General features: G+C 43.0%; 1 protein-coding gene across 1 annotated transcript in view; it reads left to right on the top strand.

Annotated features, from left to right (window-relative positions):
- Window positions 1–23532, top strand: part of LOC139567770 (cytosolic purine 5'-nucleotidase-like) — a 29147-nt gene extending 5615 nt beyond the window's left edge. The window contains exons 3-18 of the mRNA XM_071389255.1: window positions 5130–5203; window positions 10146–10263; window positions 10666–10761; window positions 10919–11010; window positions 11224–11281; window positions 11986–12079; window positions 12337–12390; window positions 12588–12671; window positions 13056–13097; window positions 13234–13341; window positions 14806–14872; window positions 15166–15336; window positions 17511–17562; window positions 18135–18195; window positions 18810–18986; window positions 19559–23532. Of these exons, the coding sequence (XP_071245356.1) occupies window positions 5130–5203; window positions 10146–10263; window positions 10666–10761; window positions 10919–11010; window positions 11224–11281; window positions 11986–12079; window positions 12337–12390; window positions 12588–12671; window positions 13056–13097; window positions 13234–13341; window positions 14806–14872; window positions 15166–15336; window positions 17511–17562; window positions 18135–18195; window positions 18810–18986; window positions 19559–19795 (1585 nt within the window). The 3' untranslated portion in view covers window positions 19796–23532. The remainder of the gene's footprint in view (window positions 1–5129; window positions 5204–10145; window positions 10264–10665; window positions 10762–10918; window positions 11011–11223; window positions 11282–11985; window positions 12080–12336; window positions 12391–12587; window positions 12672–13055; window positions 13098–13233; window positions 13342–14805; window positions 14873–15165; window positions 15337–17510; window positions 17563–18134; window positions 18196–18809; window positions 18987–19558) is intronic.
- Window positions 23533–24183: the final 651 nt, after the last annotated feature.

Here is a 24183-nt window from a genome sequence, read left to right as displayed (position 1 = left end):
TCTAATTCATTAAATATAGGCTAAAGTGGTGCCCAGTCGTAAAATAGGTTACAATGTTTTGGCAGTCACTTACTTTTGTAATTGAAAATGGGGAACCTAAAATAGATGAACCCTAAATGCATTTTATCTAACGACAGGAAAGGAGCCTTTGGCCATGCTGGTTAGCTGGCCTTAATGGTAGACAATGGCAGTGGGCAGGAATGCCGGCTCCACGTGAGTGCGATAAACAGCGGCTTGTGCAACGTTTAACTTCACCAAAGAGACGTTGTGTGTGTGCGCGTGCGGGTTAATTGCAGTTATTTCATACGTTTACATAAGCTATGGACATTACAGCAGCACTAAAGCTGTCACTTTTCTGTCACTGTGTCACTGTTAGGTCTATCTGCCTTCACTTTTTAAACTTTTTTTTATTTCACCTTTATTTAACCAGGTAGGCTAGTTGAGATCAAGTTCTCGTTTACAACTGTGACCTGGCCAAGATAAAGCAAAGCAGTTCGACTCGTACAACAACACAGAGTTACACATGGAATAAACAAACATACAGTAGGAATAAGGGAGGTAAGGCAGTAAATAGGCCATAGTGGCAAAGTAATTACAATATAGCAATTAAACACTGGAGTGATAGATGTGGAGAAGATGAATGTTCAAGTAGAGATACTGGGGTGCAATGGAGCAAAATTAATAAATACAGTATGGGGATGAGGTAGTTGGATGGGCTATTTACAGATGTGCAGTGATCTGTGAGCTGCTCTGATAGCTGGTGCTTAAAGTTAGTGAGGGAGATGTGAGTCTCCAGCTTCAGCGATTTTATTATTATTATTTTTTTTTTGCAGTTCGTTCCAGTCATTGGCACTCTGGCATCTATAAGGAAGTCTGTAAGCAAAGTCCCTCACAACAACAGCATTGAACTGTTACTACCTGGTTGTTTTGCTGGTTTGGAGGGGTTGATACATTTATGTACATCTAGCAACACTTTTTTGTTGAAATGTCAGGCTTAGTTTAACAAACTTTGCAGATTCAAAAATATCAGCAACCTTTACAGAGAGAATATCTTTGCTGAAAGGCTGATGAAACCTTACAATGAAACAATCCTCTCAGTCAGTAAGGCTAACACCATTTGTTAGTCTCACAGACAAGGGTCTGTCACGGTAGGTTCAATGTACTGTTTCCATAAGGTAAGGTTACTGGTGGAACACAAATCTGTGGTCTGCCTAAGCTAGGGATTCACTGTTAGATATAGACTACATAGAAATAGAATCACTGTGCTCTGAGGGGCTTTACCCGTTCTAGCAAATCTATTTCTACGTCGCCTGCACCTAAAAGTGAATCCCCTCACTCAGACCACAGTGGTGACAACCAGACAGTCAGGTAATGGTAGGCTAGTACGAGAGGCCGGCCCACACATTCAGTCTATTTGAGGCCCGGTCATCAGGTCAAAGTGGGCTGTCCCCCACCGTCACTCTTTGTCAATAGTAGGGAGAAGAGTACTCGCACACTTGGGCAACATTTATGACTACCACTCACATTCACCTCCGTGCTAATAGTCCCAGAAGTTTGACTGTTTTAACCTGTTCGTAGGGGGACTGTAACAAGGAGAACTCCAGTAATCTACCCATTACTTCAAGACCCCGCTTTGTACTCAATGCTGAGAATACAGTAGGTCCTTCTGAGGCCTACTCACATTCCAGCTGATTGTTATCAGTTAGCCTAGAGAGACCTCGGCTGTAACCACAGCTTAGTGTCAGTTGTAGGTTTGCCTCACATCCAGTGCACTGACATTGTAATTGTATCATCCATATTAGGGATTGTAAGCATCAGGTAATTGGCTATTTCTGATTAAATTCTTCTGAGTTAAAGCAGTGAATGGTGTTACATTCTCCTTATTCCTGATGGAAAGCATAGCCCCTATTCACAAACCGTCTCAGAGTAGGAGCGCAGATCTAGGATCAGGTCTCTCCGGTCCATACAATCACATTCATTGTCATCTAAAAGGCTAAACTGATCCTAGTACACTACGACTCTTTGCGAATACAGGCTTGAGCCTTAGTACTGTACAGTAGACTAGCTCCAGTGACTTAGGGCCTGGGAGGCACTGAGTTTGTTGCTGTTTCCACCTGATGGATTGTTCTGGATGTCTTTGAGGTCTAGAGCAAACAACAACTCCCTCCCACCAACACCACTAGTGACAAACGGGCACCACAAACAACAACAACAATAACAGAGAATGATGCAGAATGGCAACAATAATTTTTGCAACAAGTCAGAAATTGAATGGCAAGGAAGCAAAGAGAGTGGGCTCTTTTGTTCCTGGGCTGGAGTTGGAATAGTATTATGTAATTGGGCTAGGCCAGAGCCCAGGCTAGTACACTTTTAGTCACGACACAGAATGCATCGTATGTCTGCCGTCGGGCTTAACTCGCAGTGGAAGCTGGTTCAGTATGGAGCTGCAGCAAGGTAATGACAAAATATTGGATGATTTATGAATGTATTATGGTCTATTTCCTAGGTCCGTGAAGATAGCAGTATCATAATAGCTGTGTTCAAATACCCATACTAACATACTATATACTTAATGAGTGTATATACTACATACTATTAGTTAATTTTAGTATACTGTAAAAGAACTGTATCCTTTCAGTTGAGTGTACTAGTGCTTTGCCTGTCTATCGGAAGTTGATGCTGTTGCTATGCAACCTCTTGCTAGCTTGTTAGCATAACAAATGACTAGCTAGACCTTTTACGATTTCGGGTGTGTTCATCATTTCAATCTGGAGCGTATGTAAATTCAGAGCGTTTCGCTCTTGGAGCGTTCAGAGCGCACACACTGGACTCTCTGGTCGAGGAGTAGGGTTCTGGCTGGGTGTCTGTACAGCACTTCGAGATATTAGCTGATGTACGAAGGGCTATATAAAATAAAATTGATTGATTGAATTGATTGAATGGGTGTTAAGCGTTCATAAATTCATCAGTTATTCTGCGCTCTGGCACACTCAGACGAGAGTGCTCTGAAATTGGAGAAGATAGCCAGCGTGAATTTACAAACGCGCCCTCAGACGAGACGAGAGTGCTCTGAAATCGGAGTAGATAGACAGAATTAACAATGCCCTTTGGGAATGCACAATGACTAAACCACGTAGCTAAGAATGAAGTGAATAATCATGTCAATAAACATTGGGCAGTTAGTTATATAGCATATAGTTAACATACTGCCTGGCAAATTCGATATGTTAGTAGCCAACTAACTTTAGGACGGTAGCTAGCTTACATACTGCTGTGATGATATGCTATGCGGTTCGTAAGGTTAGCTAACTGTCAGCCAACATAACGTGTAATGTAACTTATTTCAAAAGCTATTACTTTATTACATTGCTCAACATTTTCTTAACATGTGTCTTAATTAGTTAAAGCAATGAATCTCGTTGGACTTTAGCTGCATATTTTCCACCATTTTTTTTCAAATCTGAAAACGTTGTGAAGCCACGCCCATTTTTCATTATGGGCCCTAAAAGCACGGAAATTGTGTCCACTGCTAGTATACTTCGTATTTTGGCAAATTTAGTACGACTTCCGGAACTTTTGGCATCTTAACTATATCCATACTATGACCAATAAGCATACTACATACTCAATTTAAGTCACAAATAGTACATTAGTGTGGGTAGTATGAGTATTCGATCATAGTGAAATATGTTTTCCATGGTAAAACTAGACAAGACTTTGCTCCTTGAAAAACCTGCTGTATTTAAAATATTGTGTTCTATAGCTTGGAAAATATATAAATGTGACTTGATGACAACATAATGATGTCTGTTACCAACAATAGGACTTTTTTCTTAAAGAAGTTAAATCTGTTTATTTATTTTGCCATGATACTAGCGAGTATTGCGATACTGGTATCGTCCCGGACCTGCTATTTCCCTGAATAGGAAAAGGATAGTGTTAGGGTAATGTTAGGGTAGTGTTAGGGTAATGTTAGGGTAGTGTAAGAGTGTTGTGGAAATGAGGATTGTGTCAGATGTTGATTGATTGTTTCGGAGCAAAGACAAACCGGTTTGTGGAATGCCTGTCAACATGTTTTCAATCTCATTAACAGATATGTAGTTGTTCAACTGGATTTACTAGTTGTATGAAATATTTAAAAATGGCTAGATTAATGTTTTGTGCGTGAAAACATCTGGAGACCTTTTTTGAATACCAACATATTTAGAAAAAAATTGCGAAATTCTATGTGTAGCCTAATCTTTTTATACAAGTTACTTTGCAGTATAAGTTGTTTTGTGGTAGTTTGTTCAAAAGCTGTAGGTAGCAGGCTAGGCTGCGCTAACACGGTAAAGCCTAGAACCAGAGGAACAGAGATCTCTCTGACTGGAGCTGCCTGGCCTGCTACTGGAGCGGCCTGGCCTGGCCTGCCACTGGAGATGGCTGGATCAGAAAGTGTCAGGCAGGATATGCCAACAATGCCGACCACTCCGGCCATGCAGATCCCTCTACCGTGCCTTCAGATTTAACACCGGGAACAGTTGAGCTAGTTGAGGTGCCACCATAAACATGCTGTCTATGCAGAATGGAGAGTCATGTTCATTACGTACCAAACGGACTGAAACAGGGATGGAACTTGTCCAATAAGAAACGCTCATTTTGTTGTCCATTGCAAAGTGTTTTGCTATAGTGTGCACTTGTGAACCTACCCTGTAGGAAGCAATGCACTGTCTGAGGGCTAATAATGCATTTTAAAAGGTTAAAAAGCTCAGACAGCGAGTCTAGCTGTCTAATACTCAAATGCCTATGTTTTTAAGACATGTGGGAACGCGCCTTGTAAGGCTAGAGAAAATGGGAGCTTACTGACTTCATTATCTGTGCCAAATTGTTTCTAATATCTGTTTTGAGGCCATGCATATCAATTGTTGATGTTTGTTAGGCTATATTTCACAATGAGATCCACGAACCATGAGAACCACCATCACTAGATGGTTAACATATGATTTAATCCCCAAAATACCTCTGCTCGTTCTTCTTCTGTGAGAGGCAATTTATCCTAATGTTCTCCTTGCACACAGAGGTACAACTCTCTTGTATGTCTCTCAAAATCACTCTTCTGATTCTGTCCTTCTGCTTCCTCCCTTTTTTAGAGTTTTTGTAAACAGAAGCTTGGCCATGGAGAAGATTAAATGCTTTGGCTTCGATATGGATTACACTCTAGCCGGTAAGTGCTCTACAGTCGCTGCCCTGGCCGTCAACACTTCTTTACAGTGTGTGTGTGTGTGTGTGTGTGTGTGTGTGTGTGTGTGTGTGTGTGTGTGTGTGTGTGGGCGCCCTCAGCCCACCGTCACTAGTTTACAATGTAGGCTCAACTCTAGTTTGGTTGGCATAGCAACTAGTCGTCGGCCATATTGATTTCTCCTTCAGCGTTTGTTGACAAAGTACACCGGGTCAGAACAGGGGCTCACGTGTCATTCGATAAGCCCAGACCAGACTCACTGGGGCCTAGGGGGACTAGGGGTGGTGGGTAGAAGGACAGGGGAGGTGTAGGTTTCTTGGGGTACAGCGATGATGGAAAAAGGTGATGAGTTCTTCAGAAGGATACTGTAACGGAGGAAAATGCGTGAACTGAATCTGTAATCCGATTTCGATGTCAGTTTAGATGTATTGTTTTTAGTCTCTTCTGTCATTGGAAATTGCAAACAACAAAACTCTTTGACCTCAAGTGATTGGCTAAGACTATCCTCACTTTCTAAATATTAACACTAGTACAGTTTCTCTGTATTTGAGTAAGCAATAGTAAAAAGAAAAGTAGCAGTAATTTTCTAATTGTTTTCTAAGTGACAATAGGTTGTCTGTAATCCATTGACCTGACCGTCAACCACATGAAGGCTAGGCTAAAGCCAATTAGGGGACATCGCTTGACACAATGTCTAAATGATGCCGTTGACATGAGTCCGTGCCCGATTTTAACCGCAAGGCGCACCAGAACCCTAGATGAGGTTCTCCCCAGTGACCGGCAGGAGGCCGAGGTGTCGCTGTGTCGCGCTCTGGCCAGGGAGGCCACAGCCCGTTCCTGCGGTCGCAACTCGAGCGTTGAGTGAAGCGATACGATAGCCCTGGCATCTTGTAAACATCATCACTTGGTTATGTGCCGTCCCATATCAAGAGGCTACATGTCAACAGTTGAGCGTCTGTAAAATCTGCCCTCAGATGATGGAAATATGATATGGGCCATGTGTTTGCGGGTACAAGCAATCCCCTTTCCCTTGGGATGACCCCCTCCTCAAAGTCTCACACACACACACACACACACTGTATTTATAGATGAATTACCAACCCTCCACTTAGCTGAGTCACTGAACCCTAGATAATAATAATCTAGGTTATTATTTAGCTAGCTAGATAGCATCTTGACCAAAGTTGATAGGACTTGACGCCTGAGGAGTCAGACCCCTCACTGGGACGACTTCTCACGGCAGCAGGTAGGCTACACGTTGGTTTCTGTTTCTAGTGAGGATTTTAAAAGAGGGCCGTTAGTTGTCCACAATTGTTTTCATACAACATGGTTAAATGTACAACAAATCCTCTGACTGTAAATAGACCATAACCGTACAGTGGTCCTATACGTTCATATTAGGATCATGATATCTGGCAAATGTTGAACCATGTTCCTCTATGATAGGCCTTCTGTCAATAGCTTTGTGTCGCACAGAGGAGATCAAATGTCATCCAGTCTATCCATGTCAATACGATACAGTATATCCATATCAAGGTCACGATGCCTGATAAAAGAAAAGCGCATTAGTTGAACCATGCCCTTCTATGATAGGTCATCCGTCATTAACTATGGTTTATATCAAAGGTCGTGAAATCATCCGCTGATGACAGCTCCGTGTGGCCTAACACTGTCCCTGCCCACTCGCCTCTAGCAAATTACCGTGGTAACTAGATACCCCCGGCAACGCTGGCTGACACATCTGTCCTCGACGACTCGCTGTTCTGAAAACACAACATAGAGAGGCTTCACTGTACTGTAGTTCAAATGACACACTGTACACACACACACACACACACACACACACACACACACACACACACACACACACACACAGTTCTGAAAACACAACATAGAGAGGCTTCAATGTACTGTAGTTCAAATGACACACTGTGTACACTGTACACACACACACTGTACACACACACACTGTTCTGAAAACAACCTAGTGAGAGACTCCTGTTCTGAGAAGCTCAAATGACACTGGAGCCACACTGTCGACCTGTTAGTTCTATGGGGCACGGGATTATTTTTCACTGTTCTATTGTAGCATGGTGTTTAGCCTGAAAGCCATTCGTTTTGGAATAAGCTAGACTGTGCTATGCTAACTCTTAGCCTTTGGCAGAGCGGAGCCCAAGCTACTAACAGTACCCATGTTAATTTATGTTATTTTGACAAGGTGTTGCTGTCTAATAAAGATACTGCTGTCTGAGTGACAGCGACGTCTCGACCCACCTCCGATACAGCTAGATAAGTACTTAGGCCTATAATTAGCAACCAGGAAGTTGTACAGAAGACACTTCATATGTCATAAGCTATGGTTGCGATCCATATGGCACCCTATTCCCGATACAGTACACTTCTTTTGACCTGGTGCCATAGGGCTCTGGTCAAAATGAGTGCACTATATTGGGAATAGGGTGCCATTTGGGATGAAGGCTGTTTATGTATCTGTATATAGCACAGTCTAGTCCAATATGTTTACAGGTCTACGGCCATGTTTTAGTTAAAGGGTAAAGCTGTTTACCCCCTAGGTGAGGGGTATAGCTTACATTTGGAAAGAAAGTGACCCTGGAGGGCTGTAAATTCTAGCCTGGTCTCTCTCTCTCTCTCTCTCACACACACACACACACACACACACACACACACACACACACACACACACACACACACACACACACAGCTTAAGGGGAGTATAATTACCTGTCAACGACTGCATCAGGAGAGGAGGATTTAATGGATCCCCAAGCTTAGTGTGTGTTTGTGTTACCAGGCTATAATTTACTACTTTCCAGTGTCACTTTCGTTCCAACCAAATGTAAGCTATACCCCTCACCTATGAGTAAACAAGTCAACTATTTCAACTTAAACATGGTTACAGACCAGTAAATCTAATGGACTAGACCAGGGATGGGCCACCGGCGGGCCGCGGAACAGTTCCCCCCCCCAACTCTCAACTTACTGTTGCGAGTTAGAATAATAGAACACACAAGGTGCAATTTTGAAATGTCAGGGATTTTTTTTTTTGATTGGTAAATTAGTCTAGCGTCCACCTATTTAAACTTGTAGTAACCATGGCCAAATTATCGACCGGGTTGGGGCCAGTTATCATATTAAAAACTGCAAACTTTTCTGTTCACCACATGGCAAAATGTGTAGAATTGCAGGAAATGACCTTTTTTAAAACGTACTTATTTATTTTCGTTGTCACGATGGGGGGGGGGGGGGGGGGGCGCTGACATGTTTTGCTCACAAGGTGGGGGTGTGGATGTGGGTATGCAGACCCACTGCAACCCCTCATGATGAGTTCTGTTTTTTTGTGACCCCCACTCCCATCAAAGTTGCCTATCCCTGGACTAGACTGTGCTGTATATACAGACATAAATAGGCTGTGTGTGTGTTTCCACGCCTGTGTGTGTTTTAAGCTAAAGCTGTCTGAAGGTCACAGCAGTGGACAGTGCGGAGAGAGCGAGAGCGAACTCTGCTCATCGCCGGCCAACCAAAGAGAGAGCTGATCGGGAAGGTGACGGAGGGGAAAATACTCTTAAAATAGGTTTCTTTGTAACAGCCACAGAGTTTAGGGAAATGGAGACAGGGATGAGGAGGGAGGAGAGGAAAGGTGGGGGGGGTATTTGTATGGAGGAGTCTGGCCCAGGACTGTGCGACTCTTCGAGGCTGCAGCACTGGGCATGATGCCCACCACTCCTCTGCTTCGCTAGCCAGGGACACTGGAACACCACAGGGGATTTGAACTCACCAGAGAGTGAGAGAGAGAACACACAATTGGGCTAAGAAGCAAACACACAAATGGGTAAATGTGCGAGCACACACATTACACCAAGATGGGTATTCACACTCCTCTCTCTCTCTCTCTCTCTATCTCTGTCTGTCTATGCACGCTAACTCAGTAAGACACATATTTGCCCAGGCCTATTCCTTCCACATTTGGGGTCTCAGCGCTAGCTAGCCTATCCCCACATCGTCCTTCCTGCTCCCTCTAAGCATCAGTTAAGTCCTCCCCTCCTGCAGCCTGACTGGACCTAAAGTGGAAAAACACCCTTTATATTAATACCATCTGACAGAGCCTTCTTCCAATGTCAGTTAGCATTTTAATTGGCTGATAGGCCCCTCTGGCCCAGGCCTGGACATTGTATCCCTCTCCATCCATGACTTGGCTCGCCAGGCCTGGGGGTGTGTTCATTAGGCACCAAACGGCGGAAAACAGACAAACAGGGAGGGACTAAATGGACATGCCCAATAAGAAAGGCTTATTATCCTTTTCTGTTGCAAAACCTTGTAAACAATTTTCTGTCACGTGCCCTAATGAACAGGGCCCTGGAGATGTCTGGTTGCCTGGTTGTTTGGTGTCTGAATGTCATCGTCTCCGCGGGCCTCATTAGTATCAGAGTCCAGAGTTGAGCTATGGATCTTGTTTCTCCACGGATTAGATCCTAGGATATTCAGGCCCCTGCGCTCGGTGTGTGTGTGCCCGGGCGTGTGCGCGCATGCACTTTAGGGGGAGAGGGGCTAGGCTATATTATTACCAACAGTATCTCAGATACCCTGACGGTTAGAGTTATTTTTAAAATACCTGTTTCACGTTGCATCACCATCATGTTGTGTCATGTCAATAGCTTACGTCCTGTTATCTAGTTGAGGTGAATGGGTCCACATTGGCTGGTTGAGGATAAATTGGAGGCTGCTATTTACAGAGTAGTCCGTTCGCGAACAGGCAATTAGACTTGACTTCCTCCTACGTCCTTCTCCTAAATGTATGGTGTCAGTGTAATTACGTCACTGTATAGGCTTCGTGGAGCGCTGCTGTGTGACTCTGTGTAGTCTACACCGGCTTGTGTTAAATGCTAACGTCTGTGTTTCTATTCCCCAGTGTACAAGTCTCCAGAGTATGAGTCCCTGGGCTTTGAGCTGACCGTGGAGCGCCTGGTCCACATCGGTTACCCCCAGGAGCTGCTCAGCTTCGTCTACGACCCCGCCTTCCCCACCAGGTGACACCACACACACACACACACACACACACACACACACACACACACACACACACACACACACACACACCAGGTGACCACCAATCACATCATACCGTTAATGTTGTTGCCATGGTGATGGTGTTATACTTTTTAATTTTTTACTGGAAAACGCTTTGATGTCAACGGGGCACCAGCTGTACTTTATTACCAGGTACCTATTACCTATCACATCATGGTTGCCATGTTGTTGCCATGGTGAGGACGTTTTAATGCTATTTTTGTACCTGGATGCGTGGGTTTCTAATTTGGTCCTGGTTGTAGCTAGGTAGATTGTCTGATGGGCTTTTAAGGATCATGTATAAATCATTTCTAGACGTATTCTAACTGACTGAATGATGTTGTTTCTCTGTATTTCTTCAGAGGCCTGGTGTTTGACACCATGTATGGGAACCTGTTGAAGGTGGACGCCTACGGCAACATCCTGGTCTGTGTCCACGGCTTCAATTTCCTACGAGGGTAAATGGTGAACCCAACGCTCTCCTAACCTTCTCGCAACGTCCTCCCTTACGTCCCCTCTCCCCAGATCATTGAGCGGGTTTGAAGGTTAGATCCCGGTCTACCTGCCAAGAAATTCTCCTGACGTCGCATTTTCTTTTCCCCTTCTCTCCCCCAGACCTGAAATACGGGAGCTATACCCGAACAAGTTCATCCAACGTGACGACACTGAACGCTTCTATATCCTCAACACTCTCTTCAACTTGCCAGGTAGAAGGAGGAGAGATTCTGTCCATGCCAGAGCCATTCAATTATTTAAATATGTGTTTATCTCCATCTAGATTCAACTGTCATTCATAAGAGGGACAAGCCCAGACATGCCCTGCATTTTGTCTGAGCACAGTTTGAGGCGAGGCCATGGAGTTCAACTTAACTTTATTGACACTCGATTGATTTTACAGTACAGTTTCCCTCTCTCTCCAGAGACCTACCTCTTTGCCTGCCTCGTGGACTTCTTCTCAAACTGTGACCGATATGCAAGGTAAGGAATCCCTAGTCACACTACCCACCTTATTTTATTGTGGGTTATATACAAGTCATTCCTGGATGTGACATGGCAACATTTGATAAGCCAATTAGACAACATGACAACAGGGTAGGTCCATATCACCAATAAAAATCCTCCAATAAGGAAATATTATACCCCTAACCCTGTTAAGCCAGTGGTTGAGTAATAGGACCACCCTTTTATTGTGTCATAAACAAGATACTTTATTAGGATTACTCAGCTATCTGAATGATTATTGGTCTTTGATACTAATCATTCCACGAATGCTTGCAGTAACTTAGTTCCATATTTTCAGATTTCATTACTTTTTATTATTTAAATGAATCTGTAATGACTAATCGTCTAGCATGATGTAATATCATGTCTATCGTCTCGATATAATTATACAATCGTTTGTTAGCGATAGTTTTAATGAATTCTTGGTGTGATGATGTGATCTGGAATGGCTGCATGTCTTCTCCTCTGAAACGAGCTGTTGGTCTTTTAGGGGGAGATTGCTTTCCTGTTTGGCTGGAAACCACCTCAAACAAGGGAAGACTATCCCATTTAAAAGCAAAACAAAAACAAAACAACAAATGTAGTGAAAAATGGCTACTAGCGTTTAAAAGCAAAGCTCTCTGTCTGGCCTTGGCCTGTCCACTGGCTCTGTGTGTCCCTCTCCTCCCCCCTTACCTCAGCTGTGAGACTGGCTTTAAAGATGGCGACCTCTTCATGTCCTTCAAGAGCATGTTCCAGGACATCCGCGACGCCGTCGACTGGGTCCACTTCAAGGTAGCGTGATGAGGAAGTCTTTCACAATGCAACCATTTGTTCACTTCAATTCACTTTACTGCCATTTCAAGGTATTATATGGGGCTAAACGCCCAATGATTATCTTTATCTTGAAGCAATCATTTACTGTTTATCTTAGTGCTAATGGTATGTACAGTGAGTGTCATCATAAAGAAATCCTTTTGTATGATATATAGATGCGTGCTTGTTATTTGTCTATGTATTTCAACCTATTTACCTGTAGTCTTGTCTTCCAGGGCACCCTGAAGGAAAAGACAGTAGAGAACCTTGAAAAGTACGTAGTGAGAGACGTAAGTTCACACATTAACATTTTATCAGCCCGTTCACCGCTCGACTTGTGTCGTATTCCAATGGGAACACACTGACACGACGACTTCAAAACCTGATGAGAAGTTAACATTTTACTTTACGTCTCTGTCTGTATGCCTGTACGAACGCACTGTATATGATAATGGCTTTGTAATATTTAGTGTTCTCTCTCATCAAGGCAAAGCTGCCTCTCCTGCTGAGTAGATTGAATGAAGTAGCCAAGGTGTTCCTGGCCACCAACAGTGACTACAAATACACACACGTGAGTCCACAGTACTGACCACGCTAAGTGCCCTGGTCCACTGTTTACACACACACACACACTCTGTAATTACACACACACTCACAGAGGAATGGACGCTTCACATGCACAGTACACAGTAACAGACTTCCTTCAGAGTCCAAAACAATAGGTAAGTCCTGCCTTGTTAAACGTCCATGCAGACCAACATTTAATATGCAAAGCAAACGTACACACAGCTTCTCAAAACATGTCCTGGCAAACTGTCACGTTTACCATATGAAACTGGGGTGATGTGTTTGTGTACTGAACTGGTTGGCCTATAGCTGCGGTATCTGTCACTGTCACCAAGACATTTAAATGAGATGACTAATAGACTCGTTATGTTGTTTAATTTTCTCACAGAAGATCATGACATACCTGTTTGACTTCCCCCACGGCCCGAAGGTAAGAGAATCATTTCAACATTCATACACGGCATTCTCCCTCAGACATGAAATCTTGTTAACTTACGTAGATGCATGTAGTTAACTATAGTCGGTACGCATTGGCCAGAATCTGTCTGTGTGTGGTTGGGTTGCAGCACGGGACGGCCCACCGGCCGTGGCAGTCCTACTTTGACCTGATTCTGGTGGACGCCAGGAAGCCTCTGTTCTTTGGAGAGGGAACGGTGCTCAGACAAGTCGACACAGTGAGTAATTACACCATCGCACCTCTACACTCACGTAGATGGAGAACGGGTACTGTCAGAACACAGTGCCAAGACTTCTGAGTGTGGTAGCCTGATAGGGTGGTTGCCTGATAGGGTGGTAGCCTGATAGCTAATCGGTCACACAATGTGAAGTACAACTCCTAAAGAATTATAATTTGAGCAAGTTGAGGTGACTAATCTGGTCAGGTGCCACATAAAGGGACTTAGGAAAATTGCAATTGGCTCAGAACAGGGCAGCCCGGCTGTCCCTTGGATGTACACAGAGAGCTAACATTAATACTATGCATGTCAATCTCTCCTGGCTCAAAGTGGAGGAGAGATTGACTTCATCACTACCTGTACTTTGGCATATAGCTCGGACACCCATGCACACCCCACAAGACATGACACCAGAGGTCTCTTCACAGTCCAGAACAGACTATGGGAGGCGCACAGTACCACATAGAGCCATGACTACATGTGTAACAGTACTACTTTAAACCGTCCCCTCGCCCCGACACGGGCGCGAACCAGGGACCCTCTGCACACATCGACAACAGTCACCCACGAAGCGTCGTTACCCATCGCTCCACAAAAGCCGCGGCCCTTGCAGAGCAAGGGGAAACCCTACTTCAGGTCTCAGAGCAAGTGACGTAACCGATTGAAATGCTATTAGCGCGTACCCGCTAACTAGCTAGCCATTTCACATCCGTTACACTCACCCCCCTTTCAACCTCCTCCTTTTCCGCAGCAACCAGTGATCCGGGTCAACAGCATCAATGTAACAGTATAACTTTAAACCGTCCCCTCGCCCCGAAACGGGCGCGAACCAGGGACCCTCTGCACACATCAACAACGGTCGCCCACGAAGCATCGTTACCCATCGCTCCACAAAGGCCACGGCCCTTGCAGAGCAAGGGGAAACCCTACTTCAGGTCTCAGAGCAAGTGACGTAACCGATTGAAATGCTATTAGCGCGTACCCGCTAACTAGCTAGCCATTTCACATCCGTTACACATGGAACTCTATTCCATATCAAGTAACTGATGCAAGCGGTAAAATTAGATTAAAAAATAAATAAAAACTGATAAATACACCTTATGGAACAGCGGGGACATAGGCACAGACACATGCATACACACACACGATAACATGCGCACTATACACACACACGTAGATATGTGGTAGTGGTGGAGTAGGGGCCTGAGGGCACACAGTGTGTTGTGAAATCTGTGAATGTAATCTTTTTAAAATTGTATAAACCGCCTTTTTGCTGGACCCCAGGAAGAGTAGCTGCTGCTTTGGCAGGAACTAATGGGGATCCATAATAAATACAAAAACTTGACATTGTTTTGCGGTGAGGCTACTGTTCCATGTGTTCTCTGGTGTTAGAGGTGAGGTTACTGTTCTGTGTTCTCTGGTGTTAGAACAGTAACCTCACCTCTATGTGTTCTCTGGTGTTAGACAACAGGGCGGCTGAAGATCGGGACCTACACCGGACCCCTGCACCATGGCATCGTCTACTCTGGAGGTAAGATACAGTACCTGGGGAAATGCACTGACTCACAGCACAAACAGCCAGACAGCACTGCAAACGTCACAAATCATCTAACTAGCAGAGTACTTCTAAACAAGAGGGATCTCAGTTCACCTTTATTTAGCCAGCATCGTCTTCTCAACAACGTTCACTGTTGTCCAGGGAGGTCTGGGTTCCCTAAAAACAAAACAATGGTATGACTCTAAAAACAACGTGGGACAAATCTTTAATAAAACAATAACGTCCAGTAACATCTACATTTCAATATGTCCCTCTCTCTCGCCCAGGTTCTTCTGACATTGTGTGTGACCTGCTGGGGGCCAAGGGGAAGGACATCGTCTACATCGGAGACCACATCTTCGGGGACATCCTCAAGTCCAAGAAACGCCAGGGCTGGAGGACCTTCCTCGTCATCCCCGAGCTGGCCCAGGAGTTGCATGTCTGGACTGACAAGAGCTGTGAGTCACACTCGTAGTCTCACACGCAGTCACACACACACACACACACACACAGTCACACACACACACACATACAAAAGGACGGGTGGACATTCCCATGCAAGCAGCCAGACAGACGTGTGCAGACACACAGATACTCGTACATAAAACGGCTGATGGACACACTGGAGAGCACTGGTCCTCTGTAGCTCAGTTGGTAGGTCATGGTGCTTGCAACGCCAGAATTATGGGTTCGGTTCCCGGGACCACCCGTAAGTAAAATGTATGCATGCATGACTAAGTCGCTTTGGATAAAAGCGTCTGCTAAATGGCATACAGTGCATTCAGAAAGTATTCGTACCCCTTGACTTATACCACATTTTGTTGTGTTACAGCCTGAATTCAACATGGATTCAATATTTTTTTTTCTCACCCATCTACACACAATACCCCATAATGACAAAGTGAAAACATTTTTGTGTTTTATTGAAAATGAAATACTGAAATATCTCATTTACATAAGTATTCGCACCCCTGAGTCAATACATGTTGGAATATTCTTAGGCAGCGATTACAGCTGTCTTTCTGGGTAAGTTTCTAAGAGCTTTGCACACCTGGGTTGTACAATATTTTCACATTTATTCTTTTTAAAATTCTTTAAGCTCTGTTAAATTGGTTGTTGATCATTGCTAGACAACCATTTTCAAGTCTTGTCATAGATTTTCAAGTCAAAACTGTAACTAGGCCACTCAGGAACATTCAATGTCATCTTGGTAAGCAACTCCAGTGTATATTTGGCCTTGTGTTTTAGGTTATTTTCCTGCTGAAAGGTGAATTTGTCTCCCAGTGTCTGTTGGAAAGCAGACTGAACAAGGTTCTCCTCTAGGATCTTGCTTGTGCTTAGCTCTATTCAATTTATTCTTATGCTAAAAAAACTCCCTAGTCCTTGCCGATGACAAGTATACCCATAACGGGATGCAGCCACCACCATGCTTAAAAATATGAAGAGTGTGTTGTGTTGGATTTGCCCCAAACGTAATACTTTGTATTCAGGACATAAAGTTAATTTCTTTGGCACATTTCTTGCAGTATTATGTCTGGCAGTTTTAGTTTCGTGCCTTATTGCAAACAGGATGCATATTTTTGAATATTTTTTGGTTCTGTACAGGCTTCCTTCTTTTCACTCTGTCATTTGTTAGTATTGTGGAGTAACTGCACAGTTGTTGATCCATCCTCAGTTATCTCCTATCACAGCCATTAAACTCTGGAACTGTTTTAAAGTCATGGTGAAATCCCTGAGCGGTTTCCTTCCTCTCTGGCAACTGAATTAGGAAGGACGCCTGCAGCTTTGTAGTGACTGGGTGTACTGATACACCATCCAAAGTGTAATTAATAGGTTCAACATGCTCAAAGGGATATTCAATGTCTGCTGTTTCATTTTTACCCCTCTACCAATAGGTGCCATTCTTTGCGAGGCATTGGAAAACCTCCCTGGTCTTTGTGGTTGAATCTGTGTTTGAAATTCACTGCCGACTGAGGGACCTTAACTTATTTAGGCTTGCCATAAGAAAGCGGTGGAGTACTTATCGACTCAAGACAATTCAGCTTTTCATTTTTAATTAATTTGTAAAAATGTCGTAACATAATTCCACTTTGACATTATGGGAAATTATGTGTAGGCCAGTGACACAAAATCTCAATTTAATCCATTTTAAATTCAGGCTGTAACACAACAAAATGTGGAAAAAGTCAAGGGGTATTAATTAGTCAAGGGGTGTATATTATAGCAGTGACACACTTGTGCGCACACACACACACACACACATTCATGCACAGGCACACATACACAAATATAACTGTGACGTGTCATTGTAGCTGTAAAATGCCCTCGTAAACCTCTCAGCGGCCTGTGAGTGACAGCGTGCCAGGGAGAGGGTGAATGAGAGAGGAAGATAAAGAGGGGGAGAGTGAAAAAGCAACAGATGGAACAAGAGTGAGACAACACCTGTGATTAAGCGCAGTGGTGTAAAGTACTTAAGTAAAAATACTTTAAAGTACTACTTACGTCGATTTTTTGTTGTTGTTGTTGTGTTATCTGTACTTTCTCCACCGCTGATTTAAGGGAGGAGGAGGGAAAGGGAAATATGTTGTGACTGAGACTTACCCTGCCCTCCTTTTCCTCTTCTGTCTCACAGCGTTATTCGAGGAATTGCAGGGCCTGGACATTTTCTTGGCGGAGCTCTACAAGTGAGTACTGCACCGTCTACTCCCCTACAACGCCCCTCTGCTCGCTCTCTAGGCTGCCTCTGCACCTGGCGTGTGTGTGTGTGCGTGAATGACTGTTTGAGTGTGTGCGTTGGTGTGTGTCACCGTCTGCTCCCTGTGTGTGTGTGTGTGTGTGTGTGTGTGTGTCTGTGTGTCGCCCTTGGGCCAAAGTCTGCAGGGTTTGCCCCATCGGTCTGATGATAACTGGCTTCAGTCAGACTTCAGCCCATTTAGAAACAGTCTGTCTATCTATGTAGGCCTGTCCCCTTCCGTCTTGCTCTCTATAATAGTGACTAGCACTGTCTTTGCTCTCTCACTTCCAATCCCCTTCTTCTCTATCTCTTTGCCCTCTATCTAACCCATTATCTCTCTATCTCTCATTATCTCTCTATCTCTCCAGGCATCTGGACAGCAGTAGTAATGAGAGACCTGACATCAGTACTCTCTATCTAACCCAGTATCTCTCTATCTCTCCAGGCATCTGGACAGCAGTAGTAATGAGAGACCTGACATCAGTACTCTCTATCTAACCCAGTATCTCTCTATCTCTCCAGGCATCTAGACAGCAGTAGTAATGAGAGACCTGACATCAGTGCTCTCCAGAGAAGGGTCAAGGTACTGATTCTACACATGTTTCCATAGCAACTACAGAAACATGATTCAATATGTCCACACGTGTCCCTGAATAGTTACAGGTTTCAGTTTAGTCTTTAAACCAAATCATTCCCAACTGTGGACTTATATGGTCTTACAACCTCAAAGTAAACTCCTGAAACTACGCTATGATGCTCCTCCCGTCCCGTCGAAGGCTTGGATATACCGGGAACACAAGTCGCTGAATTTCCATTGTCCTCCTCCAGGAATTTTTGTATTTAACCAGGAAAATACCCTTGGATGTTAGAAACCTCTTTTTAGAAGGGCAAGAGGTCAGTAGGAAGTAGTCAGTAGGAAGTAGTCAGTAGGAAGTAGTCAGTAGGAAGTAGTCAGTAGGAAGTAGTCAGCAGGAAGTAGTCAGCAGGAAGTAGTCAGTAGGAAGTAGTCAGTAGGAAGTAGTCAGCAGGAAGTAGTCAGCAGGAAGTAGTCAGCATGTACACATAACACATGAGCACAGAACCATACATTAAAACATATTTGACAATGGTCATCACTTTCTTCCATCAGAGCTTGACATATTTTCCGAGCGTCTTTCGGCTGAGTATCTAAACCCGGTGTTCTTCTCCCCTCCCCAGAAAGTGACCCATGACATGGACATGTGCTATGGTATGATGGGTAGTCTGTTCAGGTCTGGCTCCAGACAGACTCTGTTTGCCTCTCAGGTGATGCGCTATGCTGACCTGTACGCTGCTTCCTTCATCAACCTCCTGTACTATCCCTTCAGCTACCTCTTCAGAGCGGCTCACGTACTGGTGAGTCACTGTGTTCAATTCCTTTGTGGATTCTTGCTAACAGTTTACAACAAAAGGGAAGAAATGCAGCATTTACAGAATAAAATATTGCAGATAATGTAGTGTAAGATAGAGCCCTTTCTTTTGCTAATTGGAAAACTGTAATTGTTAGAAATTGATGGTTAAAAATATAGATGCACATGAATCAACGTTTCCAACTAGTTTAATAAAAAATATACAGTACTTGGCTCTTATTAACTTACATAGTCTGGTGCACATCTAGCTGAAACACTGACAGGCAGAGTGACATTTGCATTAGTTGGTATGTATGAGTTATCTTCTCATTTAAATACAAATGTCTTTACCAGACATATTATCTGAGACGTGCACACCACATACACACAGTAATCACTTTTCTGTATAACAAGTTCAACGCATGGTAATAATATTATGATATTACGTATTGGTGAGCTGAAACTGTGTACTAGCTGTTAGCCAACTGGAAGTGCTCTGAGTTGACTTTGGTAGTAGCCTCTCTCCTCACCTTCTCTCACGCTCTCTGTCTGTTTCTGTCTCTCTCTCTCCCCTCCCAGATGCCCCACGAGTCAACGGTGGAGCACGCGCACATCGACACGGACACCGAGTCCCCCCTGGCCACGCGCAACCGCCACTGCACTGACAGCAAGGACCCGGAGTGCTGTAGCAACAGGAACCACAGCCAGCTGACCCGGTCCATCAGTGAGATCAAACCCCCCAACATGTTCCCCCAGACCCCCCAGGAGATCACCCACTGCCACGATGAAGACGACGATGAGGAGGAGGAAGAGTAGATGGAGGAGGTGTGATGGCGTGACCCGAACCAGGCTTGATTCCTTCCTAGGAGGAGGAAGAGAGAGAGGAGTGAAAAGCCGTCTTGATTCCTTCCTGATGTTTCCCTGAGGGGGTTTTAGAGTATAAATACTTCTAGGAAGATATAAATGATAATGTACTCTATAGTCCACAGTAAGAGTCCATGTAGGATACATTGGAATGAGGGGGGAGGGGATATGGCCATTGTAGTGTATCTATAGGAGATTTATATATAGAGAGAAATTACGCTACTTTTTATACTAGAGATGTATCAGGATATGAAGGTTTTATTAATCAGATCAGTCAACTGTATGTTACTATAGTAACAGTTGCTGCTCGGTGCCCACCCCTTTTCAAGTTTTACGTTTTCAATGTTTGTTTTTTCTATGGATTTTTATGATGAAATGGGAAAAGGTTGACTTGAAGTTGGCCCATTTTTTTATTTATTTTCATTTTAATTTTTAAGTTGATGAAGCTTAAACAGTTTTTACGGCATAGGATGTTGTAGCAGACAAATATACACGAATACACACAAGAAGCAAATATTACGAACACTACTTTTCTCTGTACTGACCTTACACAGTGTCTGGTCATAGAGAAGAATTCCCTGTGTGTGTTTACATAGTACACCATAATGCAGGCACCATACTGTAGTTTCAATGTGAAGCACTAAGACGGAATAGCCTTTGCCAAACAGTATGTGCAGTACTGTATATAAACTCTATATACTGTTTTGCTGTTATCCTTTTGAAATGAAAGTGTTCTAGCCCTGCTGTACTGGCGTTGAAAGAACACACGTATCGAGCAACATGGCAATCCAAAAACATGGTCCAAAAATGTATTTCTCGCTGTTTGTTATTTTGGTCTTTTTTTTGCAGTATAATTCCTCCCGTCGTGTCCCTGCATAAGCTTGTATGTGTGTGTGTGTGTGTGTGTGTGTGTTCGGCCTTGGCCAATCAAAAGTCGAGTTTGCGTCGTCCTGAGCGACTGTAACCAAGGCATCCATAATTGTACTAAAGAACAGTGTGGTGTATGTTTTGGGTTACACAAAGCACAAGTCTGATTCTGGGTAACTAATTGTCAATATTAGCTCGATATGACATGAAGCGTGCTGTCTATTTTAAAGTATGGTGCACATAATGTCATCTGTGATTCTGTGTGGTTAATTTCAACTGACGTTTTGAAATGCATGAAATGTTGTTTCTAGGCAACCGTGCGTACAGGGTAACGATTATGCTGCCTCTGTACAGATGTGTTCTATGGCAACTGTGGACGGTCACATAGGCCTAATGCTATTGAGAGGCTGTGACCCAGTATTACTGTTCTCATACACGATACTGTAAAAAGCAAGACATTCATCATGCAAAATACTATTACATTTTTTTTGTTCTCCTGTAGGATGATATGAGATATGGAAACCTGCAACATTGTTACACTATGTGCAACTAACATGCAGTAGTAGTTTTACCTTTTTTTTTACTAAGCTTGGAGTTGTTCGTTAGGTGTTCTCTTGAATATTAAATTGTAACAGTTTTATTTTTTATTGCATAGAACCGCTTTAGTTAGAACTGTCATTCACCCCTACCTAACCAAACCCTCGTATTCCATGTGTGATAATATGGTCTGGTGTTTCCTAGTAATTCTTTGCAGTTAACATGGAGAGTACAGTATGTTATAGGAACAGACCTGGGTTCAAATACTATTTAAAATGTTTCAAATACTTGAGCCTGCTTGTAGTGCCAGGTGAGCAGAGTTGAACTTTTGTGAACATTTTTCTGGTTCCATTGCTCCAGGCAAGCTCAGTCAAGCCCCAATAAAGTATATGAACTGATTTTGAATAGTATTTGAACCCAGGTCTAATCTACAGTAGGCCTTGATATGCAAAAAGTAAATTCAGGTCAGCCTGGGTGCTGTGGCATTGTGTAGGCCTTGCACGGGCACCAGACAAGGAACCAACGCCTCGGCGAGAGGGCGTTTGTGTCTGACTGCCCCAGAGAGGTTCGGTTGGGCCTGGGAAAAGGACAAGAGTGTGCCCTCCTGACTGGTGGGAATAGCTTGTAGACTCCCCCTAGCAGGAAGATGTAGTATGAACGATGTATAAAGGACTGTAGCTACAGTATTCTGGAGTTTGTTAGATCACTTAGGGGTAAGAAACACTGAATGATGCAAAGAAGCACCTGATATTTCCCAACAGGGTTGCGTTTGCTGTCTCCAAACACGAGCAAACCTTTTTAATTTCAAAATGGAAATTGCAATCGTTGATTAGGCCCACAATTCCACTGAAACGTTGAGATACTTCAAAGAAATGTGACTGGAAAATGTTACCGAATTGCTTAATATTAAACTTTCCTGTTTAGCAAAGGAAATTCTTAACATTTTCAGTTGAGTGTCCTAATGAACATGACCCAGATGGTATGCAGTACGGAGGGCAGGACAACTGCCCTGGAAGAGGGACGTTTTTTTGATTGTTATAGGTTATCTGCAATATCATATGTGTGTGCTATGTAAAACATGCGTATCACTTTATTTCTAAGGCATGTAGTTGTGTAGCTAGAGGTTTCGATTGGCCTGTTGATTTGGGCTGATGACGGGAAGACCAATAGCGGGTCTCTGTTTGTAACCTGGTGTTGTTTGCCGAGGCAAGTAGTAAAAAGTGGAATGTGGGTTCAACTGGGGATCTTTGTAACAATTTTAGTAAGAGTAGAATCTGTTTTAGAGGAACTATATAGTGGTTAAATATTTTATTACTCTCTGAAAAAAAAGTATATCTTTTTAAGTATTGATTTAACTGGAAATACTACAAAAACACCAGGGCAGCTGTATTCTTCACCTGGTTGGTTAGTTGTTGTTTTTTGGTCTCATTACTGACGAATTCATAATAAAGCCTGGTCGTTGGGAGGAAAATTTGAAGTCCTTTTCTGTCAAAACACTTTACAAGACATTATTTCTATGCAATGGCGCAGTACAGTGCATTATACATGTAAACTAAGTTACTAAAAGGCTGGCCAATGCAAGCAAATGGCTTACGTCAAAGTTGTTTTAACTATATGGCTAGAACCAGGTTAGGGCTACAACTGATATGTGGAAGAAAAGAAAACCTGTCCGTCTGTGAGAAAAAGCTCTGGCCACAAGTTCTACAAGGTCGTCTGTGTAGTAACAATTGTACACTTAATAATAATAGCCTTGCAGACCGATATGCTGAAAACTAGGCGATGTTGAAGAGCATGTATTTACCTTGCATCAGAAATGGCACCTTTTTCAACAACAACACCTTGGTTTTGCTGTTTGTATTTGTTTTTTCTAACCAGTGTTTTCAGATTCTTAGTTTACAACGTTGTATATAGTATTATAAGCTTTTACATTTACATGTTGTGGAAGAAATGTTCCTTAAATTCTTTATACATCTTTTTAGTTTTTTTGTCATTTTTCTGGTTTCAGACACCTTTTTTACTATAACGGCTTCAGTGAGTGTCTGAGCTAGCTAAACCTGGCCAACAGGTTAATGCCACGATCCATTTATACAATTTGTCCATTTTATACAAAATTTCAACAATTGCAGACCGAGCGTGACAACTATAACGCATTCACTTATTTTTTGTTTCGTGCATTTTCTTGGATGTTCCTCAGAGCGTTTTGTTTCCAGAATTATTATATAATGTGTACATTGGGGAAATTACATTTATATGTACAATAAAAGCTAATTTTCCATAATAAGTCACTGGGTGTGTGTACTGTCTCCTGTTTCTTCTTGCAAAACTATAGTTTTCAAATTTTAAGTAAAACAAGTATTTGAATGTAAGAATTATACTTGCATATAATCATACATAAACATTCTTGCATACAAAAATGACTCAATATATCCAGTAATGTGTTAAAGTAAATGTTCTACAATTAATTGTGAATGAAAATATATTGCTTGCATAGCTTTTTATATCCACTGAACTTCAGGGCACTTGCCTAGAATTCTCCCATCCCACTGTTGACAAAACATCAAGCAAATGGGGGCATTACATTTGTCATTTTCCCTCCCCCTCACAGTTTAAAAGGGTTGACATTTGGGTGTCCAAAAGGCGACTCAAAACATGATTCAAGAATAGAAGTCCTGTCAAAGTTGGAAGATATAAACGTCCCATATTTTTTTACAATTCTATTTAACTACACAAAATATAATATGCAGTAATCCCAAATCCAGCTAAAAGTAGGATTTTCTCTGAGCAAGCACCAATCCCCATTCGTGTTACACTGTAATAAGATTTTAAAACTGATGGCATTTCTATTACATACTGTGAGTACATTGAGACGTATTACAACGCAAACATTGTGTGGTTACAGTTAACAGATGGATTTAGGCTACACAACGGGAAATGTA

Source organism: Salvelinus alpinus, chromosome 2 (genome assembly GCF_045679555.1).
Source record: "Salvelinus alpinus chromosome 2, SLU_Salpinus.1, whole genome shotgun sequence".
Lineage (NCBI taxonomy): Eukaryota > Metazoa > Chordata > Actinopteri > Salmoniformes > Salmonidae > Salvelinus > Salvelinus alpinus.
The sequence above is the reverse complement of the archived record's forward strand: the minus strand, read 5'-3'. Positions and strand labels throughout refer to the sequence as shown.